This window comes from Cibotium barometz, chromosome 9, assembly GCF_041138505.1.
Source record: "Cibotium barometz isolate CiBa-2024 chromosome 9, ASM4113850v1, whole genome shotgun sequence".
Taxonomy (NCBI): Eukaryota; Viridiplantae; Streptophyta; class Polypodiopsida; order Cyatheales; family Cibotiaceae; genus Cibotium; species Cibotium barometz.
Window position 1 is genome coordinate 24741410 of NC_141054.1, and position 20309 is coordinate 24761718.

Below are 20309 nucleotides of genomic sequence, written 5' to 3' on the forward strand. Positions count from 1 at the left end.
GATCCTCTGCAAGCCTCATGAAGTGGTCTTTGTGAAACTGCATCTTCGTAGGAAGCTGCGGTGGATCCAGCCATATGACATGGGTCTCTAGTTTGAAGAGGTCGGCTTGGATAAGTCGGTTAATGTCTTGGTGTCTGAGAGGTAATAGTGGTGCATCCAAACTGAAGTGGAATGGGGGTAGGCGATCCATATGAAGCCCATGTGAGAAGAACCAGTTTGTAATCCTAGCATACCGAACCCTAACATGTCTCGTCTCGGCTAGTCGCTTAGATGACTCTAGTGCAAGCCGAGGAAAAACATGTCTTTGTCCAAGGTATAGATGCAGTATATGAAGGTCACTGTCTGGAAGAGGGCATCGACTACCAAGGGGGATGCCCCAAACTCTGCAAGAATAATGGAGTGGGGCATTGAAAGCTTATTCAGAATAATCCGTGAAAACATCATGACTTGCAATCTCTCTGTCCTCCTCTAGTCGTCCCTCTTGTGGTCTGGTCCTCGAAAGGAGGCCCCATACATCACAAGAAGTGTCAAGTGTGTCAAAAGCCACCCCTTAGTGCTAGGCTCCTGAAAGTGAGCTTGGAAGCAATGTCGCTCCAATCAAGCAAAAGCTGCATACCCTCTTGTCAGTTGAGCCTGGGGCATTGGGTGTAGAGTGAAGTAGGGTCTAGAAAAGGTGACTCCCAAGTATACATAAGATGAGACGATGCCTACCTGATCCCTTGCATATGTGAAGCTCAATCTAGAAGCCACAGGGCATGAGGTGTTGAAGATCATAACCTTGGTCTTGCCAAGGCTAACTGTGAGGTCCTGCTGCTCACAGAAGGCCTGTAATGCCATCAAGTGTCTCTGTAGACCCTTTGCTGAATCTGAGATAAGTACTATGTTGTGTGCATAAAGCAAAATGGGTACCAACATATCACATAATGTGGAGAAGTCTGTCAATGAAGTCAGAGATCTCATCCATGTAAAGGCCAAAGAGTGTCGGAGAAAGAAAGTTATATTAAACATCTTCAAAAGACCCAGTGGGTCTATGAGACCAAAAGTGATACAATAGTATCCATGTAATCTCATAATGGTACAAAAAAAAACAAAAACTAGAGCTATGAGCTGAGATTGTCAAAATCCGAGCTGTATGATACAAAGTGGGACCTTCATCATACAACCTATGGAGCTAACTCCCCGGTAGGGGGAGGGGGCCGTCAAGGATATCGATCTTGGGGTTAGCGTGAAGAAGGCTCTCTAGATCCGCTGGGCATGGGAAGGTGGCCTTGTGGCGTGAGAGAGAGGGCATCCTTGCTTTACCCCTATGTGATGACCTTTGACATGCCTCTTGGTGCTTCGACTCTTTGTGTCATTGACTCATACAATGCCACGACTCCCCATATCATCTCCACTGGAAGGGCCAACTCCTCAAGGCGTCAACAAAGCAGCAATAGACCTTCCGCCTCTTTGATTTGGCCGCTTCAATCACGGCCCTCAATGTAAAAATATGATCCAAGGTGGAATAGATCCTCCAGAAACTTGCTCGTCCCCTAGCTCGGAGCCCATGTCTTGCTGCAAAGACGTTGACGTCGGACTCCAACACTAACCCGTAAAGTTTGGTCAACGTGTGGCCAATCATGATGGTGCGGTAGTTATTTGGATCTTATGGATCCCCGGACTTATGGACGGGCACAATGGTGTTTCTAGATCATGAGGGTGGAAAACCTTGGCAAAGGGCTATGTTAAACATATCAGCTAGGAAGGGGACCAGAGTGTGGTTGGGGGGGAGGGGAGAAATGAAATGATATATTAACGTCTTCAAAAGGCCAAAATGACCTATGAGACCAAAAAGGTTACAACAATTGGTGGATCTGATACAATGTTTGTGTAAGAAAAGCTAAAACAACTAAACAACAAACTGAGTATGGTCCTGATCCTCTGTCGTAGTCTTCGCCGGTGCTAGTATGGTCCTGAATGTCCTCCATGGTGAGTACTCTGACTGAACGTCTCCCATGCCGTGCTAGTATGGTCTCGATCCTCTGTCGTAGTCTCCGCCGGTGTCGAGATGGGCCTCTCATCTTGGGGCGCCTGGACCGCCTCAGCTCTATAGCCCGATCAATCAGTGTACCTCTGGTGTGGCTATACTCTGGGGCTAGCTGCAATGCCTGCTGGCCTGACTGCTCAATCTCTGGTCGAAAGAAGTCTGTAATTTGCCTCTGTAGGTGTCTCCCCCTCTCTGATCCCCTCCCTCTCAAGAGACCCTCTCTATGTCTACGCAGCTCCAGCAAGTATAATCCAAGGCATCTCTGATCCTGGTATCTCATGAGAGAGAGAGAGAGAGAGAGCACACTGCGCATGCCACCCTCACTTTGCCCTCTGCCCAGCACCCCCCATCCATCTGGGCCTTCTCCCATTGCTCTGCCAGCCATGCGCGCATCAGCCACAGCCCCCCCCTCCTCCCCCCTTTCGCCGCTGTGCCTCCTGCAGCAGCAGCCCCCTCCTGCGCGCACTTCTCCCCGTGGCACACCTCCTTCGTGCAACTCTCCCCGTGGCACACCTCTTGTGTGCACTTTTCTCCGACCCCCCTTTGCCTTCTCCTCCTCCTTCTCTTGCCCTAGTCAGCATGAGTGTAGATGGTAGCCCCAAGCCCCTATAGAGGAGGGAACCCACTCCAGGGCCCCATCGACAAACGCCTCGTCATGATTCCTCCTCAAAAGGAGAATAGTTCTCGAGATACCGGTGTTGGGTATTCGAAGTCTTCATATGTGTGTCCATCCTGTTAGTATCTGTGTGTGAACAACCCCTAAAAGGGTTGTGTGTGTGTGTGAACTTATTCATATGTATGTGTATGTGAACACATGTGTAGGTGTGAACACCCCTTATATCTGGATAAGAAAAGTGTGACATGTGTCATGTGTGTGTTTGTGAGTGTGATTTGTTTGAGTCGAAAGATAAGGTTGTAAACCTACGAAAAGGCATTGTACTTGGTGATTAACATATTAATCAAATCATAATCATTGAGTCGTGCTATCCTTCTTTCTCTTCACAGTTCGCTATCTTTATCTCTCTTTAGTTGTAACCGCCATAGCTCAATGTCCATCAATTGGTATGAGAGCTAGATCGTCATTGTCATGTAGTTGTGCCTGTTCACGAGGTACATCTGCCTGCTCGCCCTGGGATCTACCTGTTGGCACCAATGCTGACACCCAGTCTGCGGCGTCGCCCTCTATCTCCCTCCTTGGGGGACTCTTTGCACTAGCGTCACCGCTTTCCACCGTCTATTGGCGGACCTTGTGATAGCATGTCGGCCGAGCTGAGCGGGGCAGGCAGCTTAACCAGTTGGGCGGACCGGTTTTGGGGTGGGGGGGGGAAGAACTGGGGGGAGGGGAGGGGGAACCGGCTGAGCCACTTGAGTGGTAGGCCATGCAGTGGGCCTTATCTTGACGGTGCCATTTCAGGCCTCTCTGCCTCTATTTTTTCCTGACCGTCCCGCCTTCACAGTGCGTGCCACATTTTTCTCATCGGTGCTTATTTGCTTGCCTTCGCTCCCTTTCTCACTGGCATCCCTTCGCCTCTGCTCCCTTGCCTATTGGCATCTTTGCTTCTGACCCCGTTTCCTCTGCTTTGCTCCCCTCTGCGAGCTGCACAGCACAGTCTGCAGCTTCTCCAGCACCACCACTGCTTGGTGGCTCTGCCATATGGGTACTCCTACATCCCAATGTCTTTAGCATCCCTCTCACCTCATAACCCCCTTCTTCATGCATGCATGTACGTGTATGTGTATACACACAATGATACATCCATACATACGTATGTATTTATGTTTCTATGTATGTACACACACACACACACACACACACACACACACACACACACACGAATGTATTTATGTATATGTTGTGATATGCATGCTTTTTCGCTTCCCGCTATCTGGTACTGTGCAAGTATCATTTGGCTTTTGAAGCATTTCCAAATGGTATTAGATCACGTGCTGTTTCCCTTGCATTCAACATTCAAATACTTATACTGGTATATCGCACTTTTGCAGGATCTAGTCAATCTAAATTTTTTACAAGAGAAAAAGGAAGCAGATTTCCGATTTGGTTTGGTGCGGATAAGGGAAAACGCGGAGTCCATTGCTTTTTATGGGGGTGAAAAGAATGAAATACAACTTCTTCTGGACCGCTTCAAACGGTCATTTGAAAATTTTAGTGTAAAGTTCTCTTGTCAATAAGCATTCAATTCACTTCTGAATTTCACCTGTCAGTATATTTATGGAGTTTACAGGCACAACGTTCACCTGCTCACCCCTCATGGGTGGGGGATCTTCGTGGTTCAACCCTTGCCTGTTGGATGGGCAGGGTTCTTTCTGTAAAGGCTCGTAATTGTATCATTTCAGATAAATTCGGTTTGTTTTCTAGAGGAACTTATTGGATTTTTAATTACTGTTTGGATGCAGAAATTGCTTATAGCCTCTAGAAACTTGGAGTTTTTCACGAGTGGCTATCGCTATGTCATACAAGTTCTACCTGCTGCTGTGGTTGCTCCAATGTACTTTTCGGGGAAAATTGAGTTCGGTGTCATTAACCAATCATACTCTGCCTTCAACCATATCTTGTCAGATTTTTCGATCATTGTTTATCAATTTCAAGCATTAAGTGCTTTCTCTGCTGTTATTGATCGGTTGGGTAAGTCCACAGTCATCTCTGGTTGGTACTATCAAAATTTATTGAAAAATGCGAAGGAAGAATGTGTTGATGATTATGATGCGGTGGTATCGTCGAGCATGGTCCAGCAACCAAGTTAAAATCAGTACATGAGTGGCATGAAATGTACCTATGTGCACATGAGATGAAGGCTATCATATAAGCATTTATGTTTGCTCTTGCAAATAAATATGGCATTCGCTCTTCAGCGTGAGCTATCCGCTATTGTGAAAACATTGGGATGCTTTTCCCATCTTGCAAGGGTTTCCAACTCTCTTAAGCGTCACTAATAGTTAGCCCAGGTTGGCAGTGTTTTGTAGATTTTGTAGCTTGTTCTTGGTGCTCTTTGATGAGGAGATGCATTTCACGAGCAATGGTAGTGGCATGTTTAGCATTGTTATGAGAGTGTTCTTCTACCTTCTTGGCTACGTAATGGGGTCCACAATAGGGGTGTTGATTAGGCGGCTGGCTAACCAGGGCCACAACAAGATAGATGGTTATTTGGGGCCCCTATTGTTGTGGGCCTAGCTAATACCTCCCTTGTTGTGGGCTTGGTTTAGGCCACCTTTGGTCTTGGTTAGCTCTTGTGGCCCTTGGTGAGGCAAATTTACCATTTTCTTGCACCCTCATCAGAAGGAAGAGTAGCAAGGAGATCAACTAAGAAGTACTCAGATGGAAATTGTTTGTCAAGCAAGATGAGGAACATTGTCCATGGGTTGAGGCAATCAAGAAAGTTCAATGGCCCATGCCAAATTGAGAACCCTCACAATGACGATTGCTTGTAAGATTCAACCATTGCTCATAAAATGCATCTTCTGTTGGAAGATGACCAAGAATGAGGTTGCAAAACATGTAATTTGGTTATTTGAGAGCTGAAATAAGAAACCTAATATCAATTCACCGCCACTCTACTAAAAAATCCACACAACACTCTACGAATTTTTTTTGGTGATCCTTGGAAAGTTGGATGCCTTTCACAAAATGAGAAAAGAAATCCAATGGCTTTTACAATAATGGATGGCTTACGCTGAATAGAAATACTTTGCGGAAAGAGGGACTCTAGATCGAGGAAGATCTGTCGGCCCAGGAGGGGAGCTGTTAGGGTTGGTACAACAGCACACTCACACACACAGTGAAGCAAGTACACACAATACTCTATAGTGAGAGATGCAAAGAATAGGATTGCATTGGAATGTGTGGAGCTAGTAGGTCAACTCCATAATATCATAATACAACTAAAGTAGATGGTGTCCTTTCACACCGGATCTCCAAGGGGAAAAACCCAAACGGAAAAAGTGCCCTTGGTTAGCCCATGTTCACATGTGACACTACTCATATCATGTATGCCAACCTTTCACACCAGATCTCCAAGGGGAAAAGCCCAAAAAGGGAAAAAGTGCCCTTGGTTAGCCCATGTTCACATGTGGCACTACTCATATCATGTATGCCAATAAATCCCCCTTGTAGTGGTAATGTGAACCTATACAAGGTGGGTAGCAAATCACTCTCTGTAGGAGAGTAAGCCCAAAGCTTTGTGGAAAGCTTCAAACTTCTCTCGAGACAATGCCTTTGTGAACAAAATTGCAACATTGTCTTGTAGAGGAGTGAGATAATGTGATCTCCCTTGCATGTATCCTCTCTTTGACGTAATGATAATGAATGTCGATGTGCTTTGTACATGCCGGAACACTAGGTTTCAAGCCACGGCTATAGCACTCCGATTGTCAGTGAGTATGGTAGTGGGTGTTTATTGATAATCACGAAGATCAGCCATCAATCTCCTCAGCCATACACAATCTATTGTGGTTGTAAAGGTTGCCCTGTACTTAGCCTCACAAGTAGATGTGGCAGTAGTGGGTTGCTTTTTTCTCAACCATGATATGCATGAATGTCCCAAAAAGAAACAATTCCCATTGGTGGATTGCCGTGTATCATAGTCACTAGCCCCATCCAAATCACTGTACGCATGTAACTGCCTCCTTGGGATATACCAAAGCAAGATCGAGGGTGTTGCATAAGCATATGAGGCAGCCCACTGCATGGTTGTAAACACTCATATCAAAAGGCTCTTCAACGTCATACATGCTCAATTTGAGCCTTGGTTCCATCGGAGTAGAGATGGGGTTACAATCTTGAAACCCAAACCTGTGCAACAGCTTTTGAATGTACTTTGATTGTTGTACATAAATCCCAACATATGTCTGCAAAATTGAATGCCCAAATAATAATGCAACAATCCCAAATCTGTCATCTCAAATGAGGTTTGCAATTCAGCTTTGAAGGTTGAAATTTATTCCTTACCATTTCCAATTTGCAACATGTCATCCACATATAGAATGAGCATAATCAAAGTGCCATGATTCTCTTTCACATAGAGTGTCACATGTGGAAGCTCTGGGAGTCTTCTTTCAGCCCTAAACACCATCCTAGAACATGCTTGATGCAAAACACATACAAAAGATAGAGAGAAGAGAGAGAGATAGCTGAGTATTCGGTATAGTCCTATAGTACAAAAAGGTAGTACATAATCTTGGCTAGCCATTGGCTGCCCCATCAAAAGGAAGAAAACGTAATCTAGTTTCTATTCTATGACCTATCCTGTGGGAGGCTCGAATGCATCACAAGAAAGCCAAATGCTATTTATAGCCAAGAAAAGCCCATTTTTGGATTGGCCGACCTACTGCTGTTGGCCAAGTCCTTGGACAAACCACCTTCACATGCTGCAACTGACTGAGATAAAACACAACTAAAGCTGGCCGACAACCTCTTGGGTTCCTCCCGTGCCTTCCTTGACCACACCTAGCTGCTGCAGTTCCTGAATCAGGTCCAAAACCAGTTCTAATCTTGTTCTTTATTTTGTTGCCCTTCAAGGAAATAGCTATGGGTTTAGCCTGCACATGTCTTGCACATGACATCCCCCTCTGCTAAACTTGATGATGGGATTCCAAACTCTATTCTTGGATGACAATCATCATCCCATTGTCTATTCACGGAGTCCCAAACCTGTCATCCTTCCCTTCCTGGCAACCTTTTCATTGAAAACCTTGCCTGGTCTCTAAATCCACTCTAACTTTGATGAAGATATGTGCATCTGTTCCATCCTTGTCCCCTTTCCCTTCAAACCCTATCCCTGAACACTTTAAATCCACTCTAACTTTGATGAAGATATGTGCATCTGTTCCATCCTTGTCCCCTTTCCCTTCAAACCCTATCCCTGAACACTTTCTCTGGTCTTCTTTTCCTGAGTATTGTGGCAGCGAGAAGAATGGAGAAATGGATAGAGTCTGTGCCCATCTCATTGGAGAGAAAGGCCACGACATCAACTCTTGCCCTATCATTCCAAATGCAAAGAAGGCTGTTCTTACCGCATTTGCAGCTTCATTGGATGCACCCAAACCGGCGAGGCAAGTAGCACCTGTGGCACGAGTTGTTTCTTCTCTATTGGGCTCAGAAGGAGGTGGAGCCCCCTCTTCCACTCCTTCCAGGGCTTCTCATGTAGGGCCCTCTGCGGTTCCTTCTCGTGCTCCCGTTCCATTAGGTAGGTAGGCGAGCCTTGCAACGAGCTAGCATTGGAGACTATTCGAGAGGGGTGGCAGAAGCGGTCATTCTCATTGGAGATGGTTGGAGCGACACAAGGTCTCGTTCCATTCAAGGCATTGTTACATACTCACGGGGTAAGTCATACTTTGTGAGTTCCATTGATAACTCCGAGGGAGGGAAGACAGCAGAGAGACTTGTTGATATTTGGAGTGAGGCCATTGAGTATGTTGGGGCCTCAAATGTCTTGCAGTTTATTGGAGATGGAGAAAATGCCAACAGGGTAGGAGGAGCAATCATTGAGGCACGCTATCTCCGCATATGTTTTAGTCCATGTATTGCCCATTGTCTTAACAATCTCTTGAAGGACATTGGGAAATTGCCTTACTACTTGCTTGTCTTTGAGATGGGGAGAGAGGTGGTGACCTTCATCACACGCCATCATTATATTCTTGCAGTCTAATGCAAAAGTGACTCCAAGGATCTATTGAAGTACTCCAACACACGCTTTGCCTATAACTTCTTGATGTTGGAGCGGTTGGATGAGTGCAAGAATGCATTGAGGCAGCTTGTGGTGAGTGATGAGTGGGTGCATTGGCCACAGTCCCACTCTAGTGCAGGTATAGATTGCTCTCAGACTTTACTGGATGACAGCTTTTGGGAACAGGTTCATCATGTGCTTGCTAATGTCTCACCTATCATTCGCATGATGAAACTTGTGGATGGTGATGACCTTTGCATTAGCCAAGTATATGAGGGATTGGATAAGATGGTGGAGCACATTAGGGGAGATTGAGCCAGATGCTGACAGGTTTGAGGACTTGAGGGAGCTATGCTAGTAACGGTGGGATAGTTACCACTCACATTTGTAGGCAGCAACATTTGTATTGAATCCATAGTTTCAAGGGAAGGGGCAGGAGACTGATGGAGAGGTGGCCATGGGGTGGGAGAAGACTCTCTAGAGATTGGTGCTAGATTAGACTCAGAGGAGAACCATCAAAACTCAGTTGGGCTTCTACTGGAACAAAATGGGCCTATTTTCATATGTAGATGCCTTGACAGTCAGGTTTGTAGTTGGATGAGCTTTATGGTGGGAGGATTATGAAGCTGACATCCCGGAGTTGTAGGGGTTGGCCATTCACATTCTTAGTCAGGGAGCTAGTTCCTCTCCTTGTGAGCGCTTGTGGAGCTCATTTGGTCACATAGCGTCAAAGAAGAGGAATCGCCTTGGCATAGCAAAGGCGAATGATCTAGTCTTTGTTAATGCAAATTTGCGTTTGCTTAACAAGGTTTTCGGGGAGTTCATGGAGGAGCGCTTCATTGGCTTCGGGTCTCATAGCGATGATGACTTAGTTGGTTGTCCCAGAGCAAAGAGATGCAATTGATGCGGATTCTACCGATGCCACATATGCAGACCTGTCATTCCCATGATTGATGATTGATCATTGTACTATTTAGTTTTGATTTGTCATGTATTATTGATTCACCTGTCCATTTTGGAGTTCTCTCAATATATTATGTTTTGTACATGTATAATTTCAATGTAATTTGTGTTTTTTTTTAATAATCAAAAGTGAATATATGAAGTGGCGTTCCCCCAATCCCTCGATACGTTCCCGTTTCTAGGGTCGAAACGTCCCCCGTCCCCATTCCTTGGTAACTCTATCGTGAGGGGCAACAGATAAAAGACATGTTAAGGACCAGACTTGGAGCTTATACCGCTAGTGTGGGCAAGGAAGCCTAGTGGAGGAATTATGAGGCTGTGGCCAGTGCATGAAGTGATTAATGACCTGTCTTCTGCAGCCAAAATAGAAAGACTTGTCTAGGACCTCTGGCCGACAAGAGCGGGTTGGCTAGTCCACTGAAGCTCTAGAGATTCACCGAGGTGATTAAGATTTTTTATCGTACATACGGAGCACAAATCAATTGGCACAAGTCATGTGGATTTTGGGTTGGCTCATCGCCTGCCCTGACTTGGCGTCCAGTTGAGGCTTTTCAGTGGGTCTTGAGGGGCACTTTAGTGCATTATCTTGGATGCCATGTTGGCATTAACATCTCCTCAAAGTAGCACCTAGCCTCTCTTCTTCTGAGCATTTATAAGAAACTGATATATTGGAGTTCTGCCAGGTTTTCCTTAGCTGGCCAAGTTCAATCCTTATACATGAAAAGTAGGATTTCCAAGGGCCTATATAAGGCATTGTTTGCTCATTGCATAGATCATTCAGTTCTTTATGAGTTGAGTCATAGACTTGGGGATAGTTAGGTGACTTTCCACCTTTTCCAAGGCAGCCTATAGTTGCAAGATTTGTACATCCTTTTTGTACTATAGAATATACTGAATACTCAGATCTCTCTCTCTCTCTCTCTCTCTCTCTCTCTCTCTTTCTTCTATATGTGTTTTTGCATCAAGCATGTTCCAGGATGGTGTTTAGGGCTAAAAGAAGACTCCTAGAGCTTCCGCATGTGACATAGAGGGTGCTCTCTGTTGGACTATTGCGAAAGCCTTGGCAGGACATGAAGCAATCGGCCAGTTTCAGCCAGCCGACTTGCTCATGTTGTGCATATAAATAGTTCTAGCCATTCCATCATTCAGATATATCTCATAATTCAGCCATCAAGTAGTCAAGCGTTTGAGCCTTCAGCACAAGGAGCATAAAACGATTGACCACTCAGCCCATAGATCCGAATAGCATCAGCGTTTTGGAGCAGCATTTTCATCCTTCAGCTATTGAAGCATAAACACTTAAGCTTTCAGCACTCCAACAGTAAAACGCAGCAGCAAAAAGAATTCAGCCTTCAGGAGACCTTGCGTTTTTTGCATAGAACCAGTTTTCAACATTCGTATCATCATCGTTTTGCTACAGCACTTTGGTGAAGGTAACCCGCATGCATTCATTCATTTTCAGCATTCATACATAGCCTAGAACAGTCCCAAACAGTCCATATCTCAACCTCAGATTTGCAGCCTTCCTACATTCCATTGGGAAGAGTGCATAGGCTCGAGATCGGTCATTATTGGTGCTTCTACAGTCGTGTACAGCTCAGCCCGACTCTTGGTCCTCTGATGGCTTATTTTTAGTCCAAAGTCATTCTCTTCAAAGTAATAAAAGAAAATACTATTCCGGTAACGGGATAGGGGGCCCTTCAGTGGGTAATTTGGGACCCAATCTGGTGTGCAATTTCTATTTCTCTCTCTAAATCTCTTAAAGTTTGAAGTCATAAAAGTGGATTGCTAAACTTTCGAAACTCAGGATACAGAAGGCGGTGTGAGACTTGAGTGACAGGATCCTTAATTACGAATACTTCCGCTGCATGTTATAGGAGAAGCCAATGAGGCATAACTCTAGCCTCTTCCGTTGCTGTCCGCTCTTCCTCCACTTCTTCCTCTACATTTTGAGGTGTAATGAGCTCATTTATGGGCTGATTAGGCAAAGTTGATGGTTGATCTGTTGTGCCATCAATTCCCAATGGGAGAAGTCCATGAAATATGTTATGTGGGCCTGAAGGTAGGTGTCCAAAAAAATCAACCAATGGCTAGTCTCAACAAACACGTCTCTGCTGTCCAAAATCCTTTGTGTGGAAGGATTAAAGAGGCGGTAAGGTAGCCTTTACTGCCACTACACACAAGAGGCCGCAAGGTTGGAAGCATTGCCACTGAACAGCTTCAAAGAGTTAGGCCGAATATCATGCATAATGGACTTGTTGTGAGTCATGTGAGTAGTGCATCCATTGTTAACCATCCAATCCGTAAGACATGAGGTGAGAGGAAGAGGTGAGTCCGGGGGAAGCTTCTCAATGTTGATGAAGATAGTCTCCTTGGTGGAAGAGGATCTCTGGGACTAGCTGGTAGACGGAGAGGTTTGATTGGTGGGCTTCTTTGTAGAACCATCTTCTCTCTTCTTCTTACCACAATCAAGCTGAATGTGGCCTTCATGACCTCAATAATGGCAATAATGAGCAGGATTGTCAGTAGGTTTAGAGTCAACTTTGTTGCTGGGGGTACCCTTAGATTGCCATTTGCCTTTGCCCTTAACCTGAAGAAGGGTCTCGAAAGCACTCTGGCATGTTTTCTTCCTTGTAGCTCTAACTTGAAGCATGCCAACAACAGTATGTAGATCGGGAGGAGAGGGAAGAAGTGAAATAATATCACCGAAAGATGAGAAAGTTTCGGGCAATTTGGCGAGGAGCTGATGAACAAAGTCTTCATCAGTAGCCTTGCTTCCCAAAGAGACCAATTGCTTCTGGATGGTAACAAACTTTGTGATGGAATCCACGATGTTGGGAGTATCAAAGATCTTCAGGTTGGCAAGCTGATTCTCCAAGGCAATCTTGTAAGTAGAGTTCTCTCTTTGATACCTCCTTTGAATGGCATCCTACAATTCTTATGCAGTCTCATCATCATTGTCATCAAATTGAGGAGCAACAGATGGTTTAATGTTGAAGATGATGAATGCATGTGCCCAAGCATCGTTATCAGCAAATGGTTTAATTTAATGTTGGTCCCATCTAGGATGGAATCCTTGGGAAGTTGGGGAAGAGATGAAGAGATGACAGTTAGTGTATAACCCATGGAATCCTCCTATTGAATCTACACTAGAAAAGCTGCAAGTAGGTACCCAGGGGCTGGCCACTCCTCCCTAGGGCCTAGACGCTAGGTGAGCTGAAAGAACGATGTAGAAATGTACTCCTTCCGGAGATCAATGCACATGGGTGAAGACGGGAGCTGGCCCGATGCGCGATGAAGCAAGGGAGGGAGAGGCTAATGAATCAAGTGCACGGTGCTACCACTAGTCCGTGGTAGAGACAAACTACAAAAAATTAAAAATTAGGGAAGCAATTTTTTTTAAAAAACCTCCTTTGTAGGAAGGGCAGGCTGGAAAAAAAAGAAAACGCTAGCTGATAGTCTTCCTATAGAGTGTAGAAGCAAGGGCGTGAGAACCTCAGCGCTTTGATACCATGAGAGAATGGTTGAATGCAACAAAGAGAAGTAGGGGAGAGACTTGGAGCAGCCAACAATGAGCCAATACTTGAGCAAAATGATGAATGAATTAAATAAGCAAAAGCCTGTTCTTATATACAACACATGTCACAAATAGCCAAGTCAACCAATAGAAGAAACCCACGATTGGTGAAAAAATACCCAGAACTGAGTAAAATACATCAGATAAATATGTTGCATAAAAGGTGCAATGAATGGGATAAGTGCTGGAGATGAACACTGTCCAACAACTTGAATGTCAAGAGTCAGGTATACAGGCTGCAGATTTACAGCCAACGTTACCTAGTCTTTTTCTCATCATTCAATAAAGCAAATATCCAATCCTTGGTGGGGGCCTCGTAGGGTATTTGGGACCCAATCGGGTGTACCTTGTCTTTATTGTTCTTCCCTCCTCTCTCTCTCTCTCTCTCTCACACACACACACACTCTTATCTCCGCTACATGTGCAATCGTTAGGAACCAAGGTGTTGAATATCCATTATCAGAGTATAATCTTGTCTGTAGTAAGCTTCCGCATGTTACATGACCTCTCTTGTCCTCGTTTGGTTTTTGCAACTATAAATGAATTTATTGGCAAACTTGGCGTAATCCCCGATACTCATCCTCGAGCCGCTAAAGATCGTGAGGTGGTAGAAACAGCTTCTCGAAGTCCACAACAAACTCGTCCCATTTGTAGGCAGCTGCCCCAAAGTTGGAATTTACTTGGGCCAATGTGTCCACCACGAGATAGCTTCCCCTTCTGTGTAGCAACTAGCAAACACCACATTTTCTATATCTGACTTCCTACCAGCAGCAAAGTATGCCTCAAACTGATGAATCCACGAGTACAAAGTTGTGAGGTTGAGTTTACCATTATACTTACTAAAATTCAGCCTTTTCCTGAAGGTGAGTCCAAGAAGTGGTTGGTATCGCCATTGTGTTGAGAGCTACAAGGAACCGCTCGTGCTTTGTTGTTCCACCTGTGCGGTAGCACGAGCTGCCACTTGTGTTTGAAGCTCTAACTCCCGTACTTGTAAATCATGTAAAGCACGGGATTGTTGTGTTAACTCCCGCAATGGAGATAGCCGAAGCAGATTTCTAGGAAGGGATCTCGGTAATGATTGGCGAGAGGGGGGTGGGTGGGTGTCGAGCCGTGTGGCTTGTCAAGATTTTTTTCGCAGAAGGGGATGTCACGTGCAACTTGCACGTGGACATATTTGTACAACAAGTGCAGAACTTGGAGTGGTAACTGGCCCCTTGTGAGCCCTAGTTCAAGACAAGTCAACCAGGTTTCCACTCTAAACGTCCAGGGTCAGGTGTACAAGTCCCGTACATGGTCTTGGTTAAGTGTGCATGTCCTACACATGGAGTAGTGCTAGTCTGTATTGTGAGTCACCCTTCGGAATGATGACATGGTGTTTTGGGCATTGATAGGCTTGCAGCCAGATGCAAGGGCACCTACGGAGCATATAGTTGCATGTAGACAAGAAGTGCAGGGCATGGGTTTACCCATGCTGCCCTATGCTTGGGCCACTTTGGGGCAGCCCATGGGCTATGGCTTTGGCACACACAAGCCCCACAGCATAGTCGCCCAGCCCATGGGCCATGGCTTTGGCACACACAAGGCCCACAACATAGTTGGCCATCCTCTAGGAGTACATCAGCTTGCGCAAGGTTAGAAACAAACTTGATGCATTACGTCTAACTCGAGAATATACCTCACTCAATCCTTGTGCAGCTCCAGATCACTCTACTCGACATGTTTCTGACTTTAGAGTTTCAAGCAACCATGGCAGGGACACATTTGGGGGAGGATGAGGAGCACAGGTGCACAGAAAGGTATGAGGGATAGGGGGCTTCTCGGTAGCTTACTGGCTCTCCAGCTCCAGCTCCTACACTTATTAAATTGTTTGGACATGGTGATGCTTATGAAGATGCCAATGGTTCTATCCTCGTGCAAAAGCTCTGCATAGAAGTTTAGAACCTTGGAATTCTTTGCTGGTTGGCCTTGCATTAGTGGGCCACTATTCTGGTTGCTTCCCAGCTGTTCTGACTATAGGTGGGCTTTGTTTGCCATGCCTGTGGTGCACTACTTCTTCCCTAGGTACTGTAGCCCAGGACTGCTGCCTCTGCCTGTCCACACTGTTGCAGATCTGTGTTCCATTTGGTAAAGTGTGAACATGCCTAGCCACAACTGGTTGGCTGATGTTAGTGCAGCCACTCATGGTGGAGGCTGCCCACCTTTGTGTGTCTCTATGCAGATGGAAGATGTACACGGTTTTGATCATGACAAATTTGGGGCTTAGTAGGTGCCATGTTGTTATGGATTTTACGGTATATGTCAATGATCCCTTCTCCATAGTAGGTGCTACTCTGATGCGTGCCAGGGATTACTACGATTCTGCAGAGGCCTCAATCTGGTAGGTAGTTTGTTGGCCTGGACCCTGTCGGCTTGGCACAGCTGAAAAGGGTGGATTATAGTCATTGATGTGAACAACACATTTTACACAAGCCAACTCTCTGTGTGGATTTGAAAGTCTTAGAGGATTAGAGAAACTCTGAACATACGTGGTTCAAGGGAGTTTTATTCTTGGTGGCCGTTGGTGGCATATATTGGCATTACTGCTTTGGAGTCTAGGGCCAGGTGATATAGTAGTGCCGAGTCATGGCTTCTTTATAGATAGTTATATGTGTCGATGCCTTATTAAGGCCATGTTGGTAACTGGAGATGCTCAATGCATTGGTTTGATTTATCCAGGTTTTGTCCCCCCCACCATTGATCTCCTCTAGGTCATGCATTCACCCTTAAAGTCTTAGTTATCTAGTGCTTGCAGAAATTTCTGCATGTTCTGTTTTCTGACTTGCTTTACATTAACTGCCGTACAGGTGAATTCAACGACATTCTAGACAAGAAAAATAATACAAGTGAAGATGAAAGCGCAGGCCAGGATGCGTCACTCATCAGCATTGTTGACATCCAGGTTCCCATTTCTTCATCGGGCGGCATCTCTTCCTCTGATGCAGTGTTGCTTGAGATAGAGAACCTTACTTTGCAAACCCCTCAGTACTCCATGACTTTGATAGAAGAGCTAACATTGGCAGTTTGTGGAGGACAGAACCTACTGGTGAGCGAGTGCATTGCAAGTAAATCTTTTGTCTAGATTACTCATGGAAGTTGCTAGTTGTTAATACCCCTCCTTGGTATCAGGTCATGGGTGCAAGTGGAAGCGGAAAAACCTCCTTTCTTCGGGCCATTGCTGGACTTTGGAAGTCAGGCAGGGGCACGATAAGACGCTACATCCTCGCTGCAAGTGTGGAGGATAACGGAGCTATTTCTAAAGCTGACAAGCATGTTGTTGACAAAACTCAAGGACCTATTTCTATGATTGAGGCTGAAGATGAGCAGATGGTGGTTGCATCCAACACAAGTTCAAATGGGAGAGGGAGCATTTTTTTCCTTCCTCAGCGACCATACATGGTCCTTGGTACTTTACGCCAGCAGCTTCTGTATCCCACATGGGGTGATGCCAGTATAATAGCTGAGGCGTCTAATGAAAAGGGTATGATTTTCTTGGTTTTTTATCTCAATGATATGATTAGATTGATAAAAGTTCTAGAACGCTTGTGGAGGGGGGGACAGACTAATAACTTATGTGGGCATTCAATTTCCATCATAGAGGATTGGTTTGGAAAAATGGACGACTTAAGCTTTTTGACTTTTCTAGTTTCACTTTTCAACTTGAGCTACAAAACTCATGCTCAATCAATTGCCCATGGCAGGGTAAGCTAGACAAAAAGATTGGCCTAGACAAAAATGAAATTGTTTCACCATGGATAAATAAGTTGAGCATGGGAACATAGGCCGAAAAAGATTGACGAAAAACTTTCACAATGTCTACCTTTGCAACACGGCAGACTAAAAATAGAGTAGCTATGCCAATGGAGACTAATGCTTCAGTTTACTGTATACTTATAAAATATAGATACTGAACAACCATGTTGTTGCTATTGGTCAATTTCTTGTGGCTTATGCATGTCATTGTATGCATGGCATGTTCTCAACAGTGGGATTTTACCTTGCTCGCAGGCCTTTGGTCTTTACCTGAAAGACTGGGTCAGGACGACTCTGTTGTCCGGGAAACACCCTCAGATGAGCAGCTTATGCAAGCCTTACAAAAAGTAAATTTGGGAAATTTGTTGGATCGCTGTGAAGGTCTCAATTCCCAAGTTGAATGGGCCAGCGTCCTGTCCCTTGGTGAACAGCAGCGGCTTGCATTTGCTCGGCTGTTGCTAGCTCGCCCAATTTTAGCACTCTTGGATGAATCCACAAGTGCATTGGATGAAGAGAATGAGGTACGTTGTGATGAAGTATTCAGTTTTGTTTTCATTATCTCATAAATATAAACATGTTTTTCTCTTAGAAAGGTGGCGAGGTGTTTCAACCTGGAGTAACCAAATTGAGAGCTCTAACCACTAGGTTAACACTTTCAGGGGGTTTTCACATTAGTGTATGCTTTGTCCTTTTTCTAAGGTCACCTTGAAAGAGTCCTTATGTTTTTTGCTTCAACAGACAGCTATGTACCAGCTGGTCTATGCGGCTGGGATAACTTACATCAGTGTTGGACACAGAAGCAGTCTGCGTAAATTTCACTCACTGAAGTTGTCCCTCCAGGACTGTAAGCAAGATGGCCTGGGTAAGAGCTGGACTCTAGAACACCTTAGTCAATAGTGGTGGTGCACCCTTTTTCATTGTATCAAGAATTCAAATATACAAAAATACAAAATTGCTGTTGTAGTCCGGTGCATCTGTTCAAAAATTACAGCACCACAATATCAAAGTGCCCTCGCTCATGTATCTATATTTTGTTTAAATGTACAATAAGCTGGAGCATAAGTCTCCAGTGGCATATCTATTCTATTTTTTTTGCTATAGGAAGAGCTTTCAATTTGAATAGATCTGTCGGCAGCAAAAGAACTATTACTACGTGAGAAAATATGTGATTTTTGGTATCCATTCATGAATGCGGTGTTATGCTCCTCAATTTCAAAACAGTTTTGTCAATCTTAGACAACACAGAAGCAGAATATATGCTCTTATGTGTGTATGTGTGTGTGGAGTGCATGTATGAGAGCATATCTTGATACAGAGTTATACACCCACTTTTGGGCACTGATGACGTTAGTGGGGATGTCGTAGTATCTAGTCCATACTATAGATAATGGAGTCGATAGTTATTTGTCTTGTGGGTTGACTACCATGAGTATATAACATGCACGTTCCTAAAAGGTGAATTTGGGCATGTTCCTGGATTCATCTAGGTATATATAACACAGAAGCAGAATGTTTGTGTTTGTGAGATGGAATTATTCACTTTGTGCAGCAACATCTTGTCCTCAAATGTGTTGCATGCATGCATTACAGGTTCAGAACAAAATGAAATGTTATATGAGCATTGTGTTAGCACAGCAGGATGCTCACATACCATGCAAAATTGTAAGCATGTAAGTGCTTTTGCATGCCCTTGGAAACAACTCTGTCTTAGACTTTAAGGATTACACCAAGCATGTGTGGGCAGATGATACTCTTGAAGAGGTCTTTATAGCATGGGCATTCAATACAGGCCGGGTGGTTATCTAGGATTTAAAAACCTGTACAAACATGTACACACAGACACAAGTACTGAGCGCCTATCTACAATCACTTCTCTTCATTCACCATTAATAATAGTGGTGAGTGAAACAGTTTTGGCCACAAATATGTGAGGGCTCACATTAGACGATCTTACAATAGTCCTGGCCACAAATGTGTGTGAGGGCTCACATTAAAAGGATACAGTAAAGCTTGTACCTGATTTGCAGTAGTAGCACACATTTGTTTCTGGTACTTGTTTTTTTGTTGTTGAATGAAATGGAGGATACAATGTACACAAGGTTACACCTAGGTGTATGTTTTCTTTTGATGTCCTAGTATATGTTTTGCAAATTATTTTCTACTGTTTTTCTTTATTGTGTGTGTGTGTGTGTGTTTTTAAAAAAGCACAATTATTTTCTTAGTTTCTAAGTTTGAATATATTCTAATCTTATGAAGGTCTGTAACATGATTTATGAATAATGTGCATATTGATTAACATTGAAAATCCATTCACGCAAATTTGAAGCTCCTCAAGAAGAAAGTGAGGTGAAGGCAACGCCCACCAATGAGCATGCCTCATAGTCCCTAGAAATGTTCACATTGGAGATTATATCTGCAAATATATACAAGTGAGTGGTTTTTAGTTAAATGTCTTGGTAATATAACCTTTGAATGTTTTACATTGCTATGGTTAAGTGTTAATAGTCGTATTAGTTTACTTTTGAATATTTAAGTATTGTTTATGTTCGTTGATTCAACAATGCTATTCAAAAGCAAATTCTTGTAAAGGGGGTTTTTCTTGTTTTTGTTCTCACAGCATAGCTCTTGATAAGATAATTGCAAATAAGCACAGTTAATGTAACCAAGCTCTTGATAAGATAGCTGCAAATAAGCTCTCAATGATCTTTATACATGGAGATTTTGCAATTTCCACTCTCTCCTCCAACTTGCAAGTTAAGGATCGAATCAATAAACTATTAGCAAAATAATCAAATTACTCAACATAAGCATAGACACAAACGTAACAAAAGTAAAATAGATGACGCAGAAGCACATAAGCATTGGGTTTAATCTCCCTCCCTCCAACATGAGTGGCTCTGCTTTCATATGTGGGTATTTAAAGTTGTATACATCAAAATTAGTCCTTGGAGCTATATATAGTTTTTACTTTTAAAGATTGGGCTTGTACCAAAATTAATTGTAGTTCAATTTTTAAAAGTGTAAATAAGTGTTTTGTCTAAACATATGTACAAATGAGTCTAGCCATATAAAACCAAAATGTAGCTCGCATGCATGCAGCCAGAAATAATAATATGGTAAAACATCTAAGTTGGTAACAATTGGGCTCACTCACAATTGTATTTGTCACAGAATTAATTGGACTAACTCAACAATCAATTGTAGAACCAATTGGACTCACTCACAATTGTATTTGTCACAGAATTAATTGGACTAACTCAACAATCAATTGTAG

General features: G+C 43.9%; 1 protein-coding gene across 2 annotated transcripts in view; it reads left to right on the forward strand.

Annotated features, from left to right (window-relative positions):
- The window catches only part of ABCD2 (ABC transporter family protein), a 58513-nt gene extending 40297 nt beyond the window's left edge, over window positions 1–18216 (forward strand). For both annotated transcript variants that reach the window (XM_086802604.1, XM_086802605.1), the window contains 6 exons: window positions 4031–4195; window positions 4442–4670; window positions 16090–16328; window positions 16412–16763; window positions 17291–17556; window positions 17774–18216. In XM_086802604.1, the coding sequence (XP_086658730.1) occupies window positions 4031–4195; window positions 4442–4670; window positions 16090–16328; window positions 16412–16763; window positions 17291–17556; window positions 17774–17932 (1410 nt within the window). In that variant the 3' untranslated portion in view covers window positions 17933–18216. The remainder of the gene's footprint in view (window positions 1–4030; window positions 4196–4441; window positions 4671–16089; window positions 16329–16411; window positions 16764–17290; window positions 17557–17773) is intronic.
- The last annotated feature ends 2093 nt before the right edge of the window (window positions 18217–20309 follow it).